Source organism: Vanessa atalanta, chromosome 4 (genome assembly GCF_905147765.1).
Source record: "Vanessa atalanta chromosome 4, ilVanAtal1.2, whole genome shotgun sequence".
NCBI classification, from domain to species: Eukaryota; Metazoa; Arthropoda; class Insecta; order Lepidoptera; family Nymphalidae; genus Vanessa; species Vanessa atalanta.
In genome coordinates, this window is record NC_061874.1 from 12397312 (window position 1) to 12418907 (window position 21596).

General features: G+C 31.2%; 1 protein-coding gene across 2 annotated transcripts in view; it reads right to left on the reverse strand.

Annotated features, from left to right (window-relative positions):
• Nucleotides 1–3919: 3919 nt before the first annotated feature.
• Nucleotides 3920–21596, reverse strand: part of LOC125078012 (proton-coupled amino acid transporter-like protein pathetic) — a 31250-nt gene continuing 13573 nt past the window's right edge. Inside the window, exons 3-10 of one of the 2 annotated variants that reach the window (XM_047690156.1) lie at nt 11053–11172; nt 8161–8311; nt 7775–7896; nt 7499–7583; nt 6405–6649; nt 5706–5918; nt 5142–5305; nt 3920–4525 (exon numbers count right to left, since the gene is read on the reverse strand). In XM_047690156.1, coding sequence (XP_047546112.1) covers nt 4251–4525; nt 5142–5305; nt 5706–5918; nt 6405–6649; nt 7499–7583; nt 7775–7896; nt 8161–8311; nt 11053–11172 — 1375 coding nt within the window. In that variant the 3' untranslated portion in view covers nt 3920–4250. The remainder of the gene's footprint in view (nt 4526–5141; nt 5306–5705; nt 5919–6404; nt 6650–7498; nt 7584–7774; nt 7897–8160; nt 8312–11052; nt 11173–21596) is intronic. The other variant, XM_047690157.1, reaches the window with a different exon arrangement.

Here is a 21596-nt window from a genome sequence, read left to right on the forward strand (position 1 = left end):
GTGCAGTGTGTGGTCTTGCGTTATCGTAAAGCCGCAGTGGCCTAGAGCGATTGACCAATCTCGGTTATTAAGTAGCTAGTTCTTCCTTTATGGTTTGCAGTTGCTGACAATAGATATCTGCCGTAATCGTTTGGCCAGATTTTATAAAGCTGTAGTGAAAGACACCGGCGCTAGTCCACCAAACACTCATAAGTAACTTTTTCTGAGTCAATTTTCGTTTAGGGCAGAATTTGGCTGGCTCTCCAGCTTTGTGACGAGCGCTTCCAATTATTGTACAGTATCCACTTTTCATCACAAATAATGATTTAATCTAAAATCCTTTCATTATTGTGTCAGTTGAGAAAAGTAACACAGCAGTCAACGCGTGTTTGCAGTTCGACTCATTCATTTCATGAGGTACCCATCGTTCAAGTTTTTTTTTACTTTCCCGATTTGCTTCAAGTGCATTAATACAGTGTTATCACTTCCCCCGAAGCCTGCAGCTATCTCTGAAGTGCTTTGTGATGGATTTGCTTCCACAATAGCCTTAATTTCTTCATTTTCCACTTTGGTATCCGACCGTCCACGGGGTTCGTTCTGAAGGTCGAAAATTCAAGTTGAAATCAAAAAAGTACCGTGCCTTCTTTTGCGACACCAACGCCGTACACATCATTAATCCTTCGAGTTGTTTCTGCAGGACTGGTGTCACGGTAGAACTCGTACTCGTAAATATACCGATATTTCATGTTTTCCATTGTGCGGTAATAAGCGACACCTAAGAAAAAAATAATGAGGAAAAAACAAATGAATGATTGTTTTCAAAACGCAAATGCGCTAACTAAATTAATTTATAAATTTGAATTTGGAATTCTTAACCAAAGAGGAGATATATCAGATCAAAGTGGTCAATACGACAAAACGCAAATTTAATATATAGCACCTAATATAAACTAACACGATGTTTCAAATGTGCCTATATGAGTATATTTAAATAAAGTACATTTTTGATTTATGCGGAGCAAATTACCAGAGTTCTGTTCATGATATGACCACGGTGAATCGCTCTCTGCTTCTAAACCAGATAGGTATATACTTGTGCTCATTATAATAAAGTAATACACGTGTATATGTAATCGTATAGTAACAAGAACGGTAAATTAATCATAGGCGTGGGTTTATAATTTGTGAGAAACTTTATTGTTACGTATAACAGTCAATATTATAGTCGATGCTATATATTTAAGACATTATATTATTGTTAATTATAATCTTATGTATTATTGGCAGATTTCACTGGAACATAGTATAATAGTTTGTGTAGGAAGTCTGAACACATCGTATAACGCTGAAAAAACATAACGTAAACGACGGTCATACCAAAGTAAGGTAATCTTGTACGTATTCTAATACGTGTTGTAACAAAATTGGAGTCACACTTATTTAAAAATTGGCAAAAATTGTGACGTTGCGCTCTGTTATCATGAAATATTCTCTCTCGTATAAAAATGCAGGAACTATTACATTACATCAGTACATTAAATTAGTATTAAAAGCTATAGTCCAAAGATAACCTATATATTTTTGATCTGCTGTAAAATAATCAGCTACGACGTTGGCATACATCAATTTACTTTTTTAGTGTAATAACGCCAGAACCATTTCTAAAAACTATCAGGAACTGTAGAATTCTGCTGTATGCTAACAGAACTCACATTTATATATCTGCTAAGTTCACTCAAATTAGATACACTCACTCACTCATCTGATCACCAAACTGAAACACAACCATACTGAGTATCCTTTTTTGGCGTTTTGCAAATAATACATACATACTTAACATTTAAGTTCTTGTAAGGTCTTGTGAAATCATTACTATTGAAGTCCTAACATATGTGTTATGGAACACAATATCTAACGTCTATCTCGAATGCATTTTCAACCCATTTTATAAGATTTTAATAGGGTTAAATTAAATTGAATACCGAGATACAGAACAAGTATCCATTAGAAGTTGTTCACAAAACTCACGAAGTTCTAAGTATATTCATCTTTCCCTTTCGCAATTAATGAAATAAAACAAGTTACTTAAATAGTAGTAAGTTAAGATTTTAATTTAATAAAAAATAGCTTGAAACTATTGTCTATTAATATATTTAAAAAAAATTACTAGTATATTATAGTAGAAAAAAAATTAATTTCATTTTTTTTAGTGACGACAAAACGCTCCATTAGTGCGGGTCTGCCCGAGGACTCTACAGTAATAACGATATTGTATTAAATAAACAATTAAATAGGACTTGAGAAATCCAAAATGATAATTACATACTTAGTATTAAACCTTGTGAACTTTGAAAAGTGTACAAACATACCCTCAAGAATAAACATGTTTACTCCTGTGTACGTGGTATTACTTTGGTGTGGTTTTACTTACTGTACAAATTTCTAAGTATATGGAAACATTAAATATATTTATATGTATAGTAAAAGGTCCAACTCGTCAAAGTGAAAGCCTCAACCTACTCGACATATAACGACGCGTGTTTCTTCCCCAAACGCATGTTGTTCAAAGTTAAAAGGTATTTCTATGTTCTTTCAATCGTGAGCTCGTGGAATAAAACATGTAATCCAGTTTAATTATTTTTCTATCTTATTTTTTTATTGTTATAGTGTTTGTCTATATTATCTTTGTTTGTTATCATAAAATTTTTTAAACTACAATATAGGACTGCCTTAATAGGGTCCAACAAAACTTGGGTATGTGGTGTAACTACTAATTTTCCTTGGAGTTCAAGGTTGCTTCGTATCGAATGTCATTTGTAATATTAGTAAAGATACATACGTCCATAGTATTTTATTCTGACGGTTTGTTACATTTACCAGTAAGTTACAGTGATAACAAAAAGTTAATACCAAGTTATAAGAAACAAATTAATGTCGTGTACTTTTTAGTTAAATGATTATACATTACACATTTTGTTCGTTTTATTCCTTACCACAACAATCAAATGTACCATGAACCTTAGAAACTGAGATGTTATGTCTCTTGAGCCTGTACTTACATTTAAAATTCGAACACAACTGCGTAATGTTGTTTTTCAGCAGAATATGTGATGTGTTTGTGGTATGTATGGTATGGTATGTGTTCTTAGACGTAGTCCTAGCCGGAAGTATTTTTTTATCGTAACAGAGTATTGAATTAGTTGTATAGATTTCGATTATGACTTTATTAAATTCAAGTTTTACCATCCATAATTTCACTTGCACAATTAATGGAATTATATTTCTTTAATTATTTTCAGTCAGTCGTTGTCTGCTTTTTACGGTGGACCCACTTGAAGAGAAAGCAGGATGATCAATGACTTTGAAAGAGAAGATCGAAGGGATCGATGTGAGGTAATGAACGAGTCGTTGACATTACTTGAGCATTTCAGGACTAATATAATATTATTAAGCAAGGTAAGTAGAGCCTGAGACAGTAGTTAGCATAGACAGCAAACAATTTTCTTTTTTTTATGGTATTGTTAGGCGGACGAGCAAATGGGCCACCAGATGGTAAGTGGTCACAACCGCCCATAAACATTGGCGCTGTAAGAAATATTATCCATTCCTTCATCACCAATACGCCACCTTGGGAACTAAGATGTTATATCCCTTGCGCCTGTAGTTACACTGGCTCACTCACCCTTCAAACCGGAACACAACAATACTGAGTACTGCTGCTTGGCGGTAGAATATCTGATGAGTGGGTGGTACCTACCCAGACAGGCTTGCACAAAGCCCTACCACCAAGTAAACTTAATAAACTTATAAAACATACTTGACTTTGAACTTAATAGTAAACTTAATTTGATTATCAATTTTAAAACTGCTCATAGACATCGTTTTAAAATATTCTCACCTCCTTTTTTACTGTTTATAAATAAAACACATTATATTTCAAGTGCGAATTTCAATTAGTATTGCAGTAAAATACAATTATTTACAATTCACATGTTTTAAATTATTTTTATTAACAATGAAATTATAGTAAATGTCTTTTTAAGCTTCTTTTGTAAAACAATAACTGCTTTACAAAAAAACTTACGATTTTATATTACAATATTTATTTAAATCTAAGCTTAAAAATACTGTACATTTTATATTTATAATAAATACTTAATAATATTAATAGAATAAATTAATTCAACATCTCAAGTTATTAAATAACTCTGTATTATCTACTGGTTTAAGTTACATTACATTTTATACAAATTTGACCAACGGCTAGAAAGTTAATATGTTAAGGTTGAATTATCATGAGTGCTGGTTGAAAAGTCTTCAATCATACCGATGATTGAAATGTATGAGCCGGATACGAGAGCTATGAGAGATATAATGATAATGATGCTATTTTTTATGAGAACATAGTTGAATTTACCCATATCTCTATCCCATAGGTAAACTGTGTTTATTGTAGCGGGAATCAGAAGACCGAGGGTAGAGAAAAATATTGCGCCAACCAAACTGATGACCAGTTCCAAATTGGGAAAAGCTACAGCAAATGCAACTGTAAAATGAAAATAAATGAAATAATTTTAACAAATGATCTGCGAAATTGTTAATACCATTATTATAAAGATTTATTAATATAATATGAAGCCAAAACGGTCGAGCATCGAATTCCCAGAAATGCAGATGCGAACTTTTTACTTGTATTGTATATTATGACATAACGATTCACTTAAAAAAATTACTGTATTTTATATCAACACGTTTTTTCATATTTATTTATCATATTTTTATCTGTTTCATTGTCATATTTTTTTTAACTAAATCGAAGCTAAGATTAACTGTTTGTTAAATGACGATTCAAAAGTGCTCGTAAAAGCCTACTTGAATATATTATATTTTGATTTTTTGACTGTTATGTTCCAATGTAACAAAGAATTTCATGTGCTTAGTTTGTTTTTATCTCTTCTAGTGGTCGATGATGAAGGAAAACTACATGTATCGTATGAACATCTTCCAAATGCATCAAATTGGGCGGCGTGGTGAAAAAAGTTCCATGTCTTCACCTCAAAGGTAAAGTAGGCCGTTGACAGTTGAAGTGGAACACATATAACTTTTCCTTATAATTATCTTACATCTATACATTATTGATCATTTTGTCTCGAAATACTCACCAGATATTGTTACGATGACTGTTCTTATACTTATTTGCAAAATATTTTCGAACTTCGATTTTTTTAGCAAAACCCGTGTTATCATTTCCATGGGTACGTAGAATTGTAGAGCAAAGGAAAAATACATGACCACCGCCATTAAGAGTTTAGCGCTTTGGGCTACCCTGTAAAGTAATAACGTTAATTATCAGTTATATTATAGTTTCCAGTATTTAACTAAGATTAATATCTAAGATTTGGTATAACACATATATGTATATCCTCATATGTTATTTAATGATGATGACAGAGATGATATGTTAGATACTATATACGTTGATATATCGTAATTTGCTGCCTTGATAAACCACGAGTCAATACAATAATAAAAAAAAAATAATTAACTTTTTCTTATTAACTTCCTCGATTTTTTTTTGAGATGAAAATCGAGCATTAGTCGAGAGAAAAATACACGAGGATTTGGAAAAATATAAATTGCCCAATTTCCCTTTTATTAGCAATAAAAACTTGATTTATATTTAATACATTTTTTATGAAAGCTTTTAGAAGACTAATAAATCGTACCATTGATCTTCAGGCAAGTTCAGCGTAATGCTTCCTTTGACAGCATCACCAAATTGCACATATCCGAAGAAGCCAACAACTCCATACAACGTAATTACAATAACCATTGAGACGTTTAGCACGCCGGGACAGCCCAAGAAATGTTGAGGTTTTGCCATCTCATTTTCGACTGGCATAACTACACCAATACCTTCCATTGCAAATATCACTGTGCTAAAATATAAATTTAAACTTGTGTTACTATTTTATTTAATATTATGTTTATATTAAATATAATCCTTCCTAGGTCATGTTTTTGTTTCTTTGTTATATCCCATATCATCAGATCAGCTTTGTCAATTAATAAATTTAAATCCATTTAAAAAAAAAAACATCAATGATATCAATCAACGTTATATTTTATAGGTGATAAAATAACACGCAGTTGGCATTTGTTATGTTACAGACAGGATTAATATAATTTAATTGTATTTTATTCGTACAACTTTGTTATTGATATTGTGAATAAAATTAACTACTGATCGTTTTGCCATTTATTCTCGGTATTCTTTCAGAACTGATGGTAGATGGTATTACATTTACATAACACTGTAAAACGATGATTCAAAATTTTTTTTAAAAACCAATAAAGTATATTTAGATTACCTAATGACAATAAATTAATATCAGACATTATATTATCAAGAACTTATTGTTTACCTCAAGAAAAGGGGCCATTGTGAAACATTAGCAACCATCTCTCGTTCGCTTAAAGGTGGCAAATCAACAAACACATAGTACATCGTTACTGCAAATACAACCACGATAAGAAAGTTTGCCATTGCTGAAAAGGGTACCAAGTACTTAAGGTTTCTGATCTGGCATATCAGTATCAGTGGTACCAACGTCAGAATACAATACATCCGTATAGAGATATCATACTGTGGATAATATACATCCATGACCTGGAATTCATAAAGATCTTATATTACTAATAGCTATTTGTCACAATTTTGTAAGGGTAAAATAAGGATTAAAATAGTCATGTTCAAAGACATTCATGCAATGTTCCTGTCAATTAACCTTCTTAAAATTTAAATTTCCAAAAATACTTTCTTAGCTATTGTTTACGGTATAACTTAAACATCGCACGTGACATTGACGAAATAATATATGCTCGGCACAAGGAAAGGCGACAATTAAAAAAAAAACCTAAAATTCCTCTCAACTGCTTAGACTCAGGCTATCTATCTGCTAGCCTCTGCTATGATAAATAGTCAGGACTAACGATTTTATAAGTACAGATGACATAGGCGGACAAAATCGCCTAAAGTGAAGGAGATAGCAGTGTTTGAATTTAGTGTCTCTGTCCAGTATAAAAAGCTGTTGGTGTGACGCCTTGTCTCTCTAGTATTGTTGAAATGCTGTCTCATTGTATTATAAGAGTATGTGTATTTTTCCGCACTATAGTATATAGTCATGGGGTTGATTGTTGAGCTTCGCTGAAGCCAAAATGACGACTTCAAATAGTTTATATTTATTCAATGATAATTCTTATATAAATTAATATTCAATCTTAACATGACTGAAAGCCAAGTTAGTTCATCGAGGAACATACAAACCCTAAATTACGTGTTCATATTCGGGTAACACTGAATTTGAACATGCTTATATGTTCATATATCTTATTTCGTTTTTACTTTTGGCGGATAAAGCGAGGAAACTTGCATGTGTCAGATGATTTTTTAAAATTGGAATCCTATTTAAATATTTGTTTATTCTAAATAAGTGATAATTTTCATGCTGATTAATACCTCCTTTATAGATGATCCTATGAAGACTACGTACACACACAGGACGCTTATATATGTTGCTGCCATGGAATAGTCTATTAATGTCCTGCAACAAAAATAAAATAAACTTTTTTAATTAGTAGAAGGACTCTCCCTTTTAATTTTTATAAAAAAAATTGTAACTTTGTAACATCTTATTATAAAAAAAAAATCCTACTTGTACTTATTATTTGTACCTGGGTTCTTAACGTAATTTTTTATAAAGAAATACAAAAAAAGTTTTTCGATATGGCTTACTTTACAAATCCTCCCCAGCGCTGCAATTTCTTGGGTCCGTAGGTAAAGGCAGCACCGCAAGTTTCAGCGAAACTCATTGACGGCTTTTTTGCTACGACGCAAACTTCTTGAGAAGTTTTAACCTTAAAATATTAATTTTGTTTTAGTTGTAATTAATGTGATGTTAGACTTTTTTATTTATATTTTTGATAGTATATACCCACCACTGCCCATACTGGCGCTGTAAGAAATCATAACCATTCCTTACATCGCCAATTATACGCCACCTTGGAAACTAAGATGTTATATGCCATGTGCCATGTGTATACTAAACGCATTGAAAGATTTAATTATGACAGTATTCTTTGACTGCTCATCTGATTTAATTACATATCATGAAAACTTACCACCATTTGAACTGCGTGTGTGCAAATCAGACCAGCAATCAATGTTCCCAGAACACCAGTAGCGAGACCGGCATTTTTAAAAGCCGATGGCATAGCTAGAATTCCTGAACCCAAACAAGCCTTTAGAAGATGTAGAGTTGATCCAATTGTTCTGTTATAAAGTAAGTGTTAAATTAAAATGTTAAATTTCGAAAAAGTATTTTATTTTTTTTTATTTTTTTTATTTTGGCTTTTATTTATACCAAGAGGGCATAGATTATTTCGCCAATGTCACGTGCGATATTTTATTTATAAAGTTGTATAAAGTTTTTTTTTTCTTTTTGTGCAACAAAGTGAGCCAAAACCCATATATGGACACATTTATAAATAACAAACTGTGATCTACTTATTATTTACACATGTGGGAGTTTGCATATTCTCGGAGCTGACGCCTAACGGTAAACACGATCAAAAATTCAATAAAGTTGCTTTATCAGCTACAGAAGAGGGCTATTCGCATAACCTGGGAGCCAAGGAATCTTTGAGGTATAAATTTAAAGAAATTAAGATATTGACTGTTGCTTCTCAATATATATTCTGTAATGTTTTGTATGTACGGAAAAATATTAATGTTTTTATGAGAAAATGTGATTCTCATAACGTTGGTACAAGGAACAAACACAATCTTGTTACTCCTGTTACTCGACTGCATAGAGTCAGTAACTCTTTTGTGGGGCAATGTATACGCTTCTACGACAGGAACGCTTGTGTGCGAAAGGTTACTATACAATTAGTGAGTTTATGTTTGATAGCACACCTTGGGAATGAAACGATCGCCTCTTGGCTGTTTCTAGTCATATACAATTATGTATATAATTAATTTGACGTAAAAAAAAAAGTCCCGCTGAGTTTCTTTCGCTGGTTCTTCTCAGGTCAGGGTGTTTTCTTTTTCCGAACCGGTGGTAGTGTTTAATTTGACTATCAATAAGAAAGTGTAATACTTCTATATTGAATAAAGGAATTTGAGTTTGAGTTTATTGATCGTTTAAAAAGTTTAAGGAAATTTCGATGAGAGTTTCATTGGTTAGTTTTATCGCTATTATATATAATTTAAATTTTCTATGTAACAATACACACACAATGTTATGATAACCGACAAATATAAATATAATATACACAACTATATGTGTGTGTGTGTATAATTTATAATAAATACTTATATCTTAGGTTATTTATATATTTATTTTATTTCACTTTATTATCTTTGTGTGCGTGACTCGCTACATATATTACTATACTAGTGTGCGTGTACTTAATAGTCAGTAGTAATCAGCTTTGATAGCCTATCTAGACGCATAAATGTTCTAAGACTTATGTATTACATAATAATCCCTTATGAGTTCTTACTCTTGTTTAGTTAACATTTGTACTGTATACTGATTATTACTGCAGAGAACTTCAGCATTGACCATACTCTAACCATTACCCATAACCATTACATATATCATATAATCAGTAACAATGAGATTTAGACATAAGAAAATACTACATTTTGCTAATTTGATATGCTCCTGACATACATATATATGTAGAGGTACTATACAAACTATTAAACGTATTTTAAACGTTGCTTAAACATTGTAGTGTTTCTTAAATATTATCTTAAGACGCAAACAAAAGAACTGCACGTGTTTTCACAAGTTTTATTCGTAAAACGTGCCACTTGAACAATAATAGTAATTATAAAAACATCTTCGTATTTAATTTTTAATGTTTGTTGCAACTGTTAAGCAACGAATATTTTATATAGAATACGACCGTTTGGTATAAAACGAATTATTGCTATCATTTATTTTCTTTTTACAATACGTATCTATTTAGTTTTTGAGGCTTGATTACCAGCGGATAGTGATAGAAAAGTAGAGATATCTGGCTGTTGAAACCTGCTACTATATTTATAGTCTTGTTTAGTATAGATATTTATACCATAGGTACATCGATTATTATTGTAGAGTTCGCCGGCATTGATTCTACTCTATACAGATCACCATTGTATATTATGCAAAATCGTTTCAAATTAAAAATATACAATCGAACGTCAAATCAACATCAAAATATACTTCATTTACCCCCCTTTTTAGATTCCACCGAGAAGAACCGGCAATAAACTTAGTTTTACTAAATAAATTATTTTTAAATAACAATTGTATACTAAACCCACCTAATATTATAACTTTTATTATTAAGATATATTTCCTGTCTGTTTTAATAAAATATTATATTATTTCGTTATTTTTTCATCAAATAATCAAATCTTCATCTGACTTGTAATCTTTTGTCTTAATTAAAGTTAAATTTCATTTCTTGCATTGTTTTCATTTCCTTTTCATAATATTTAGTGCGATTTTTATTTATTAGAACTCTCTACTATAAAATTACGATTTTGATGATAAAAGAACTTACGTGGGAGGTATCGTTATTATAATATTAAAATATAGTAAAGTAAGCAATTTTTCTTAATAATTAAATTGCTATTTCATTAGCTCAGGCGCTATTGTTTTAAAGTAGCAGAAAGTATTTTTATTATTAGTGTTTATTCTGGTAATTATGTAATACAATATACACGAAATTATTGAATGGTATTTTTTTTATAAAATAGTTACGGTGAACGGGCATGTGCCTAATGGCGGTGTTATTTCCCGCGATTCTGTAGTTAAATTGTCTCAATCACCCTTTAAACCCGAACACATCAATATATATAATATATAATGAGTGGATGGTACCAACCCAGGCAGACTAACGCAAAGAACTACAACCAAGTAAGCGACTGTAAGCAAAGCAAGTATTATTTCATTACTAATAAATTATTTGTACATTTTTGTAATATGTGCTCGTTGTATGTGCAATACTTACGAATTTGGATGTTCCACTTGTCTGTGTTCAAAAGGGTTGTATGCCTTTTCATTGGTTACTATGTCCTTTGAATCTATGCTCAAAGTGGATTGAAAACCGGTATTGGTCGTCAGGTTTGATCTGAAATCAAATATTTTATATATTTAATTATTCCTTTATATACTATATTAAATTTATAATATATAATCGGCCTAGCAAATGGACCAATTCACGGAAAGTTGGTCCATTTGCTAGTTAGTCACCAACGCTTGAAGACATTGGCGCTGCAAGAAATATTAACTCTTCCTTATATACGCCTATACTAGTAAATACCTTGGGAAATAAGAATTTATGTTTTTTTGTGAATCTATACCTTCATTGTGTGTCATATTTGTTGAATATAAGCTTAACATAATATATAACATAATGTTATGATGAATAAATGAAAACTTACAAAATGAGTCACGTGTCTGTTCTATGTCTTAATCAAAACGAATTATTAGGTATGTAGTTGTATAAAATTGTATTGCGTGGGGCAAATGATAGAGTCGGTATGAGAAATAATTAAAACGAAACGGGATATTATTTCTATTTCATTTATTTTAGTATTATAAAGGTGTTTTAATATTTTTAATTAAAACGTAGTCTCTTCGTTCTTTATCGTGATAAACCTATTCTCAAACAAAAATAATATTTCATGTTATTTATCGTGTTTTCTTCATTCTCGTAACAAAATATTCATAACAAAATCATTGCTTTAAATCAAAATCAATTATTCAAGTAGGCTTTTATGAGCACATTTGAATCATCATTTTATAAACTATATTTATATTTAACTCACATTATTTTGTATTTGAAATGTTGACAAAAGATTAACTAGTAAACAACATGCCGATTCTTTTCGGTAGAATCTAAATTCCGAACCAGTGGTAGCGTTCACTGTAATTGAACAGTGTAACATGACGATTCAAAAGTGCTTGTATGAGCCTACTTGAAAATAGAATATTTTGATTTTGTTTCTACGTGAATTATCTACCTATTAAGTACCACAAGAATGAAGATTCAAAATTGATATTAAAAAGCTATTGGAACTTTCTGTCTAGAACTTCTTACTAACTAAAAGCTGGGAGAATTTACGCTACTATAGTTTGAAAAGCACGCGCTCCCCATCAATTTATAAGAGCGAAATAAAAGAGAGACCACCTGTTGTCCATCTCCATTGAGAATGGACCGAAACCCGCCATCATCTAGTTTACTTAGTTGGAGATAATACACGTAATCCTTGTGCATAAGATTTAAAGACCCAAACTGTAATAATATCTAGACAACCATCACAGTAAATCATCTATCTTAAATAGATTAGATATCAATTTTCATTAAAAAAAAGGACTTGTGGTGGAAATGTATATATATTTCAAATTAGTTCACATAATATTAATCCTTATCAAAATTATTGCCACGAACATGAAGTATTATTATTATTAAAAATATTTTCAATTACACATCGCTAATTATCTATTAATAATGTTTTAATAATGTTTATTTCAGATGACAAAAGTGCACACAAAAGATTCAGTAAAAAAAAACTTATCTATATTATTGTTACTTGTTATTGATTCTTAAATTTACAGGATAAATTACTTGTTTTTTTTTATCGTGTTTTTTTGTATTCGCTTATGTCATCTGAAATAAATATCTTATTATTAATAATAGAGTTAAAAAGTAACCACTGATAGCCTAAGGCGGCCTCTCTTTTTAAGGAGAAGGTTTAGTGTTTAATCCATCACGCTACTCCATTGCGTGTTAATAGATGAGGCAGAATTTCATTAAAATTAGACACATTCAGTTTCTCCATAACCGAGATAAAGTCTGTTTTATATTGCAATAATAACATTAAACTATTTATTCATATGTTGATTATTTTGGAATAAATTTAAAAATATCCTGGCTTTTATTTTTTATTGTAAGATGTATTTTAATATTTGATTGATTATGCATATTCCTTTAAAAAGTGAACAGCTCAACAGATTTTCATTTCAAGTTTTTGTGTAGAAAGAACTCGAAAATTCAACCGCCATTAACTAAATAAAGGAAATGACTTTGGAACCTTTTAGGTATATAAGTTTAACGAGCGAATGAGATGTCATAAAAAATATTTATCCAAATGAGAGAGTCACGTGGCATTCATCACCCATAGAGGTATTATATCAAAGACGAATTCGAATAAACGAATTCATATATATTCAAAATGAGTTTTAGAAATAAATTTAAGCTGTATTGAATCAGATAAAACGCCCAAAGAATCTGAAGCATTGCAATCGATGATTTTTGAAAGAAAAAATATATATCTAATTAAGAAAATCAATAAATGAATATGGAGTAAATGTTATTAAAACATAGAGTTTTGTAATTAAATTTAGGTGGGTGTGTGATCCTGTTATACCCACCGAAGAGACGGAGTGGTTACTAATAGGGTTATAGTCGATATTTCGATGATTAGGGCGTGAGCGAGGCCCACATACCCCGCTCCATGTGGGTGAAACGCTTAAAGCATTTTCCAACGAGAAAAAGGAAGATGGGTAGAGCCATGGGGAAGAGATGAGAAAAAAATCAGCATATCCACACGAATCATGTTATTATTTTATAATAATCAGATACTTATGAACAAATACTAGACATTACGCACTCACGCAAGCAAAGCCTGCACTTATTTAAATATCATGAAATGTTTTTAAAACTTTGTATCAAGCCGCTTTGAAGCTGCGTAAAAAGATAAACTTCTAATCGTTTCTTCGAAAGAAGAGGAGCACTTAACCAATCAGTGCGTTAGAATATTTAGAGACTGATAATATTTTCACTTTTCATTTGTCTTTCTTGCAAAGCGTTTATCGTCACTATTTCTACAATATGCTACAAAGTCAAATTACTTTCCAATTATATTTATTAAACATTCGATTTTGAAATAAGCAGCTAACTTTCATGATCTTCGCTTGATCTGCGTTTTACTTTCCTACTAGTAATGTCATCGAATTTAGCCCTTAGAATTTCTTCGAAATTAATTTTTCATACCTAACATATCAGAGTCTTTGTATATATATCATATATACGAGTATGCCAAGACTACATGTATGCTATGTTTATATGAATATTTCATCAAATTTATTCGCATTGGGGCATGGGCAAGGGGACGCATTCGAAAAAAGAAATCCCTAAAATTAAAACCATTACCTTATTCAAGTCGAGCAACACCGGAACTAGTTGCTAAGTATTACAAAATGTATCGACTAATTACCCTAAGGAGAAAACTATTCCGTCATACATTTTAATTATGTATTCTTTCCTCATTCTCAAGGCTATAAAAGCGATAATAATCGATTGAATTAATTTCCTAACAACTTCAATGGTAAGTTAGATCAATGTTAAGTCAAGCGGAACGTCAATAGAAAATAAGTGGATTTTCACATTGACAAATGTATTCATAAAACACAGTTCCGCTCCAGTGATGTCAATCAGAACATACTATAGAATTAGTCAAGGTCAATAGAAAATCTGATTGAGGTCAGTATTGATTACGTCTATTGGATTAAATTCAAAAGAAATAAATCGTATAGTTGACGAAAGCTAAGCGTCTAATAAAAATTGAAAACTGTGAGACTATTGAGGCTTATTATAAGAATCACACATTCCGCAATCCATTTTCCGAACGGATAGATTTACGCAGAACTGCCTTGACAAAAAAAAAAATCAGAGTACTTTTCGAAGTCTACTCGACTGTTGATTCAAGTAGGCTTTACTTTTGGCTTTGTATTTAAATCACTAATGCGACCGTGTTCAATGGGTGTCGAGTCGAATTATAATAAAAGTAGTTTTATTCGAGTGTAACACTTTTCTGTTAACCTTTTATATTTTATAAAAAAAGGTCACAGACATAGATAGATACATTAAATATTTATTATATTACAGAACAGTAATGTTTTGTGTTTCTCCAATACAAGTATGCAGTATAACTACAAGCGCAATCGAAATAATAAAATACTAATAAGAGTAATGATCTTTAATACTCAAACTTTGGTGAAATACCAGAAACCAAACCAAACCGTCTTTCTTGTTTTCGTCTGTATTGTTTTCATAACATAGAATTAATAATTTCTCAGTAGTGCTATTTATTTGAGCTTATTGCTTATTGGGGATATCTAGTATGTGCAGGAATATGTATATTATTTGTATGATTTTGTGTAAAGTATTATATTAAGTGAATATATTAATCCTGACTAATTTCGGCCGTAAATTCCAGTGAATCATGATCCGAAGCTATGTCATTCGATCAATGCGGCATTTCGTACAACTCGTGTATTCTACCGTGATTCTTCAATGAGATCTCATTATTGACATATCACACACGTGTGCGAGCGCTGTTCGCAATTACAGATTCATTCTCTTTTGGGAGAATAAATTAGAAAAGACAGGAATGATTTAGTGTTTTTCGAAGCGTGAAAACGGATTTTAGAAGTCTAATACGCAATAAATATGCAGCCTTAAATAAGCTATCCGTTAGATCAAATATGCAGTTGAAACAATAAAAAAAAACAGTCAAGACAATAAGATAATTAAACGAATTCGTTTTGACTTTGAATGTAGTGTGAATCGAAGTTCTAATTTAAAATATTTTGCTACATAAAATGCTAATTATATTTGACTATTTTGAAATATGTATGCAAAATGCAGGGTTTTATATCATTTAAACGTTTTTTTTATAAAATAACAAAACTAAAACGAATAAAATATTAAAAACTAAACTGTCTTTGGAACATAATTAAAAAATAATATAAATATGGCATCCGATCTTTTTTGATCTTTGATGAGAACGGATATTAAAATTTATTTTAATTTTAAATTAATTTATTGTTTAATATTTTTTTACATCATGGGTTAAATAGATAGTAAGTGGTCATCACTACTCAAACACGCTGTACTGTACTGTACTGTAAGATATATTAATCATTCCTCATATTACCAATGTGCCACCAACCTTGGACACTATGATATTCTTTTTGCCTGTAGTTACACTGGCATTTGATTATATGAATTATGGACAAGTACAACAAGGACAACTTGGACAAGTTCTACACTATGTTATTTATGATTATTTTATTATGTTAATTTTTATTTACGTAATAAAATTTTAAAATATCTAGCTGACATTCAAGGCACAGTCTAAGCTGGTGGGTCTAATATGATACTTAAATTTCGACCGAAATTATTTATGGAACGTAAATGAGCATAGAGCTAAATGACAATATTTTTCTAAGTGGATTTATTTTGTATAGATGTTTTTTAAGTTAGAAATATGGAAATTGCCAGTCTTCTGTTACGAGTAATTTCCATTACAGCGTTTTAAAAATATGAACCAAGATGCTTATATTTGGGATGAAATTTCATATATAAATGGTTTGATTAGATCTGATGGGATATCCCATCGAGTTTATGATTATTATATCAATAAATAGATTAACGCAAAAAAATATATCTTTTCTTGCTTATAGCGCTTCTCAAATCTTAATAATAGATTACACCCACGCGAAGCCGGGACGAATCACTAGTTCAATAAGACTTAAAATATTAACCGTCTCTTAGTACCTAGCTACCAGAACAAATAAAGCTGGACACGCATGGCAGAATTTTATCCTAAACATGTCTTCCTCGCAAAGTTTTCGTCAACCCTCAAGTACCATTAAATTATAAAAATAAATATTATAAAATTAATTGAGATATATTTAAGTTATAGTATTATTATATATATACTGAAAGTACATGAATAACAGTTATTATATATATATTTATTACGATATTGCATTTCAAAACACACATCAATTTTAAATATTTTTTAAACAGCCTGGGTCTACGTCCTTTTGTATCTTAGCTTAAGCGAAGAAGGTTTCAACTCAATCTTATAAACGATACAACAGTCAGTACGAAAACGAACGAAAATGAGCACTGTTCTTTAACGACAAGATTTATTTTTAAATGTAAGCACGCAATAATACTATCTAACAAAACAAATGACTAATTTTCGAGGTATAAGTATATAGTTATCTTTTGTCAAATGTCAAAATTTGAAGAGCCATACTATTATATCACAGCAGTCAAACGATAAAGATTTGGCAGTTATGTAATAAAAACATTGAGTTTGAGTTTGATTGTATTATCAAAAATCCGGGTCGAAATCGAATTACTCAAAATTTAATTTTATAGACGCACTACTGAGCTAAGTCCTCTTCTCCCTTTCAATAGAAGGTCTAGAGCTAATTTCACACACGTGGCAGTATGTTCTCGAAATCACAATATTTTCCTGCACCGATGAACATGAGATGAATCATAAACATAAATGAAGTACATAAAAATCAGTGGTACTTGCCTGGGTTGGAACCCACGATCATCGGGTAAGGTGCACGTGTTCTACCCACGCCAATTCATACCGTAAAAATATAAAATATTACTTTGCTTATTACAAGAAAAGTTTTCTTGAATTTTTAAAAAACTTCATAAATACTGAAACATTTTCTTTATAGCCTATTCCAACCACTATTATAGGTGTCCCGACAAATGAACGAAATTCGACATCAATTTGACGCAATATTGGATTTTGAATAATCCACAATATTCATTACGAATTCACGAAAAATTGTCTCTTGAATGTCAACGACGCTGTTATCGGAACTTTTAAAGGCCGAGATGAGCCGAGATGATGGCCCAGTAGTTAAAACGCGTGCATCACAACCGATGATTTCGGGTTCAAACCCAATTCGGCACCACTGAATTTTCATGTGCTTTAATTTGTGTTTATAATTCATCTCGTGCTCGGCGGTGAAGGAAAACATCGTGAGGAAACCGACATGTGTCTAATTTCAACGAAATTCGGCCACATATGTATTCTACCAATTCGCATTGTAGCAGCGTGGTGCTTCAATATGCTTCAAAACCTTCTCCTCAAAGGGAAAGGAGGCCTTTAGCCCAGCAGTGGGCAAATTTACAGGATGCTAATGCTTAAAAAAATGCTCGGCGGTGAAGGAAAACATCGTGAGGAAACCTGCATGTGTCTAATTTCAACGAAATTCTGCCACATGTGTATTCCGCCAACCCGCATTGGAGCAGCGTGGTGGAATATGCTCCAAACCTTCTCCTCAAAGGGAGAGGAGGCCTTTATCCCAGCAGTGGGACATTTACGGGCTGCTAATGCTAAGGCGAGCACGAGATGAATTATATATAAACACAAATTAAGCACATGAAAATTCAGTGGTGCCTGCCTGGGTTTGAATACGAAATCATCGGTTAAGATGCAGGCGTTCTAACCACTGGGCCATTTCGGCTCTTTAAAAATTGACTGAAGAAAATTAAAATATTTATATATATATATATATTATTTTACTACTAAATCATAGTATTTGAATATCAAAGATAACATAGTTAGTTTTACTTTAACAGAAACTATCAAGTATTGATTAAGGCTATTATAAACTAAGTTTGCTTAACTTAATAATAATAAATAAACGAATTGGAAAACTACTTCACAACATTTTGAAGTGAAGATAAAAATACAAACTAACTAGTCAGCTTACGAAAAAAGCCCCTGAGAACTGATATTCCTTCACTCTCCTCTCGTGATTAAAACGATTTAATGTTCGTGATAAATATTTCATTCAAATAAAAGAATACGCAAACCCAGGACTCTCGTAAAAAATAATATCCAAATCTAAGTTTAAACTCGCGGAAATAATGTATACAGAAAATATACAAAAGTATTATACTACCGATGGCATAATAATAGCAACAAAATGATCGTACTGTACTGGTTCACTGATGCTGTGAATAAATACCATCAAAAACAAAACTTGTGAAAATAACCAAGTCTCACAACTCAATTCTTCTACCGTAAAAAGTTGTGAGATCCACGTATATCCACGATCCAAGTCGATTGATTCATTCAGTCCCTACTTAAGGGACCTTCCGTCTTAAGTTATTACGTAATCAGCTAATCTGACAACATCTTATAGTGACCACATTAATATTAAAAAATCTTTTATGTTTAAATAAAAGATATTGATTTTGACATCGCATGACACACACACACACACACACACACACACACACACACACACACACACACACACACACACACACACACACACACACACACACACACACATACAAAGCCATAAAAAAAATTAAATTAAATTTTCAACCCTATCCTTACCTAGTATAAGCCTTAATCAACGGTAGAACACAGGAGGCTGATAATACTCTTAAGGTTTCTGAGTAAAATTTTAATTACAATACCACGAATCTTTTCTAAGCTTTCTTATTATTATTTAATGTCTCGTTTGTTTTTTAATTAAATTTATTTTTCTTTCAAATAACTAAATAACTAAATTAATTTTGGCTACAATAAAGTATTTCTTTTCTCTACGTTTCAACGCTTTTATATAAATTATTACAAAATAAATTTTATTTTATTTATTTACTATTCATTTGGTAGTTGACTCCAATCGGTCGTAAATAAAGTTTTTATTGAGACATATTGCTACCGCGCGATAAGAGAGTCGAGTGCGCCCGCGTAAGTTAACACACCTTTTTTTATTTACATTACCATTTAATACTATAACAAAAAGTTCAAATTAGATTTACGAATTACGATCAACTTCTCGGGGATAAACGGAACGTAAACATATGTTTTTTCGAATGCAATAATTTTATAAGAAAATATTTATTTTAATATAACAACACTTATTGTAATTGAACAGTAATACATGGTGTAAAAAATGTTAGATAATTCGGTTGTCTGGAACTGGCCTAATAAATTTAAAGAAGTTCCTAACCGATTGATCTAAAATTATTATTTAAGTTGAATTATTATGATAAGATTTTGACTGTAAGTAATTAACAGTCATTATTTTTAACAGTGGTCGGATAAAAATTTGCCTTGTACGAATTCGTCCCTACGCAGCGTGGCATAATAAGCTAGAAGCCTTCGAGAGCAGGATTTAGTGGAACATTGACAAGTCGTTACTTTACTTCTTACGAAAGGGTGAAGTTAAATAAAATGTTGTATAAAACTTTGATAAATATTTCATATTTTAAATCAAGGACGCGGGACGTAAGTTTTCCCGACAAATATACATATATTTTTTTTTCTTTTTTCATTTATTTCATTCTTAATGCTAATAATATTTATTTTATTCGATTACATTTATACAATTGTATAAATTAAGTGATTAAATATTTTGTATTAATATAATTAAGCATGGAATCCATTGCCATTTTAATTTGCCAATTTTTATTAAAGTTTCTTTTTTTATATAGGAAACCGGCCGAGCAAATGGGCCACCTGATGGTAAGTGGTCACAACCGCCCATACACAATGGCGCTGTAAGAAATATTAAACATTACATCACCAATGCGCTACCAACCTCGGGAACTAAGATGTTATGGCTTGTGGATATAGTTACATTGGCTCATTCACCCGTCAAACCAGAACACAACAATGCTAAGTACTTCTGTTGGGCGGTAATCTGATGAGTGGCTGGTTTCTACCCAGACGGGCTTGCACAAAGCCCTGCCATCAAGTAATATATTTTATACTCAAATTTTATAATATTTCCTTTATTTAGTGCGCAATCGTGTATTTGCTCAATATCGAAATCCGATGGGACGGCGGCTTACGCTTTCCGAAGCAAGAAAATGAAAACACTGTGCGCATGCATTTCATTCATACACACTTACACACACACACACTCTCACACAAACACACACACTATTTTTAAGAGTATTATTTTACTTTTTTTGCTTACATTTCTTTTTTTTATATATAATTTTGTTTTTTTTACAACACTTTTGAAGTTGTTCCCTATTTAGAAATATAATGTGCAATGAATTGTTGAGGAATCGCTGACCAGATATGACAATTTACATTAGTTTCGGGGTCAGAGGTCCACTACCAGTGATGATAATGTGAAAGCCCTAGATTTAGTTAATAAGCATAAAAATTGTGTACATTGGTTTTCTTGAGTGTGTAAATAAATAAATTATTATGATTATTATTATTATTCTATCTTTGATAATTCGATATTGCTTGTCTCGAACAAGTACCATTTTTATTTCGCTTAAAATTTATTTACCTCGCACACACTGGTATTGGCTACGAATGATACAAGTTTATACATAAAAATATTTACAATTATTTAAATAGCGAATATACACTTCCGCATGTAGAAGATACAATTTGGTGTGTTATTTTAATAAGTTTTGTAAGTTATATACATTAATATTTAGCTTTTTACAAGAAGTCACGATCATTCAAAATAAGATATTGTAGATATATCTTGATTTATTTATTTAAAATTTCTAGATTAGTTACAGTATGAAATTTATTTACATAAGGATTGATGGTTTATTTTAAAAAGTAAAAATAGTTACTGTACAAAATCACTATAGCGTGAAAGGCAAAAATGCTACCAACCTTTCACGTGGAACCGCAAATCGGAATCTCTGAGCGAACATTTTATCCACCC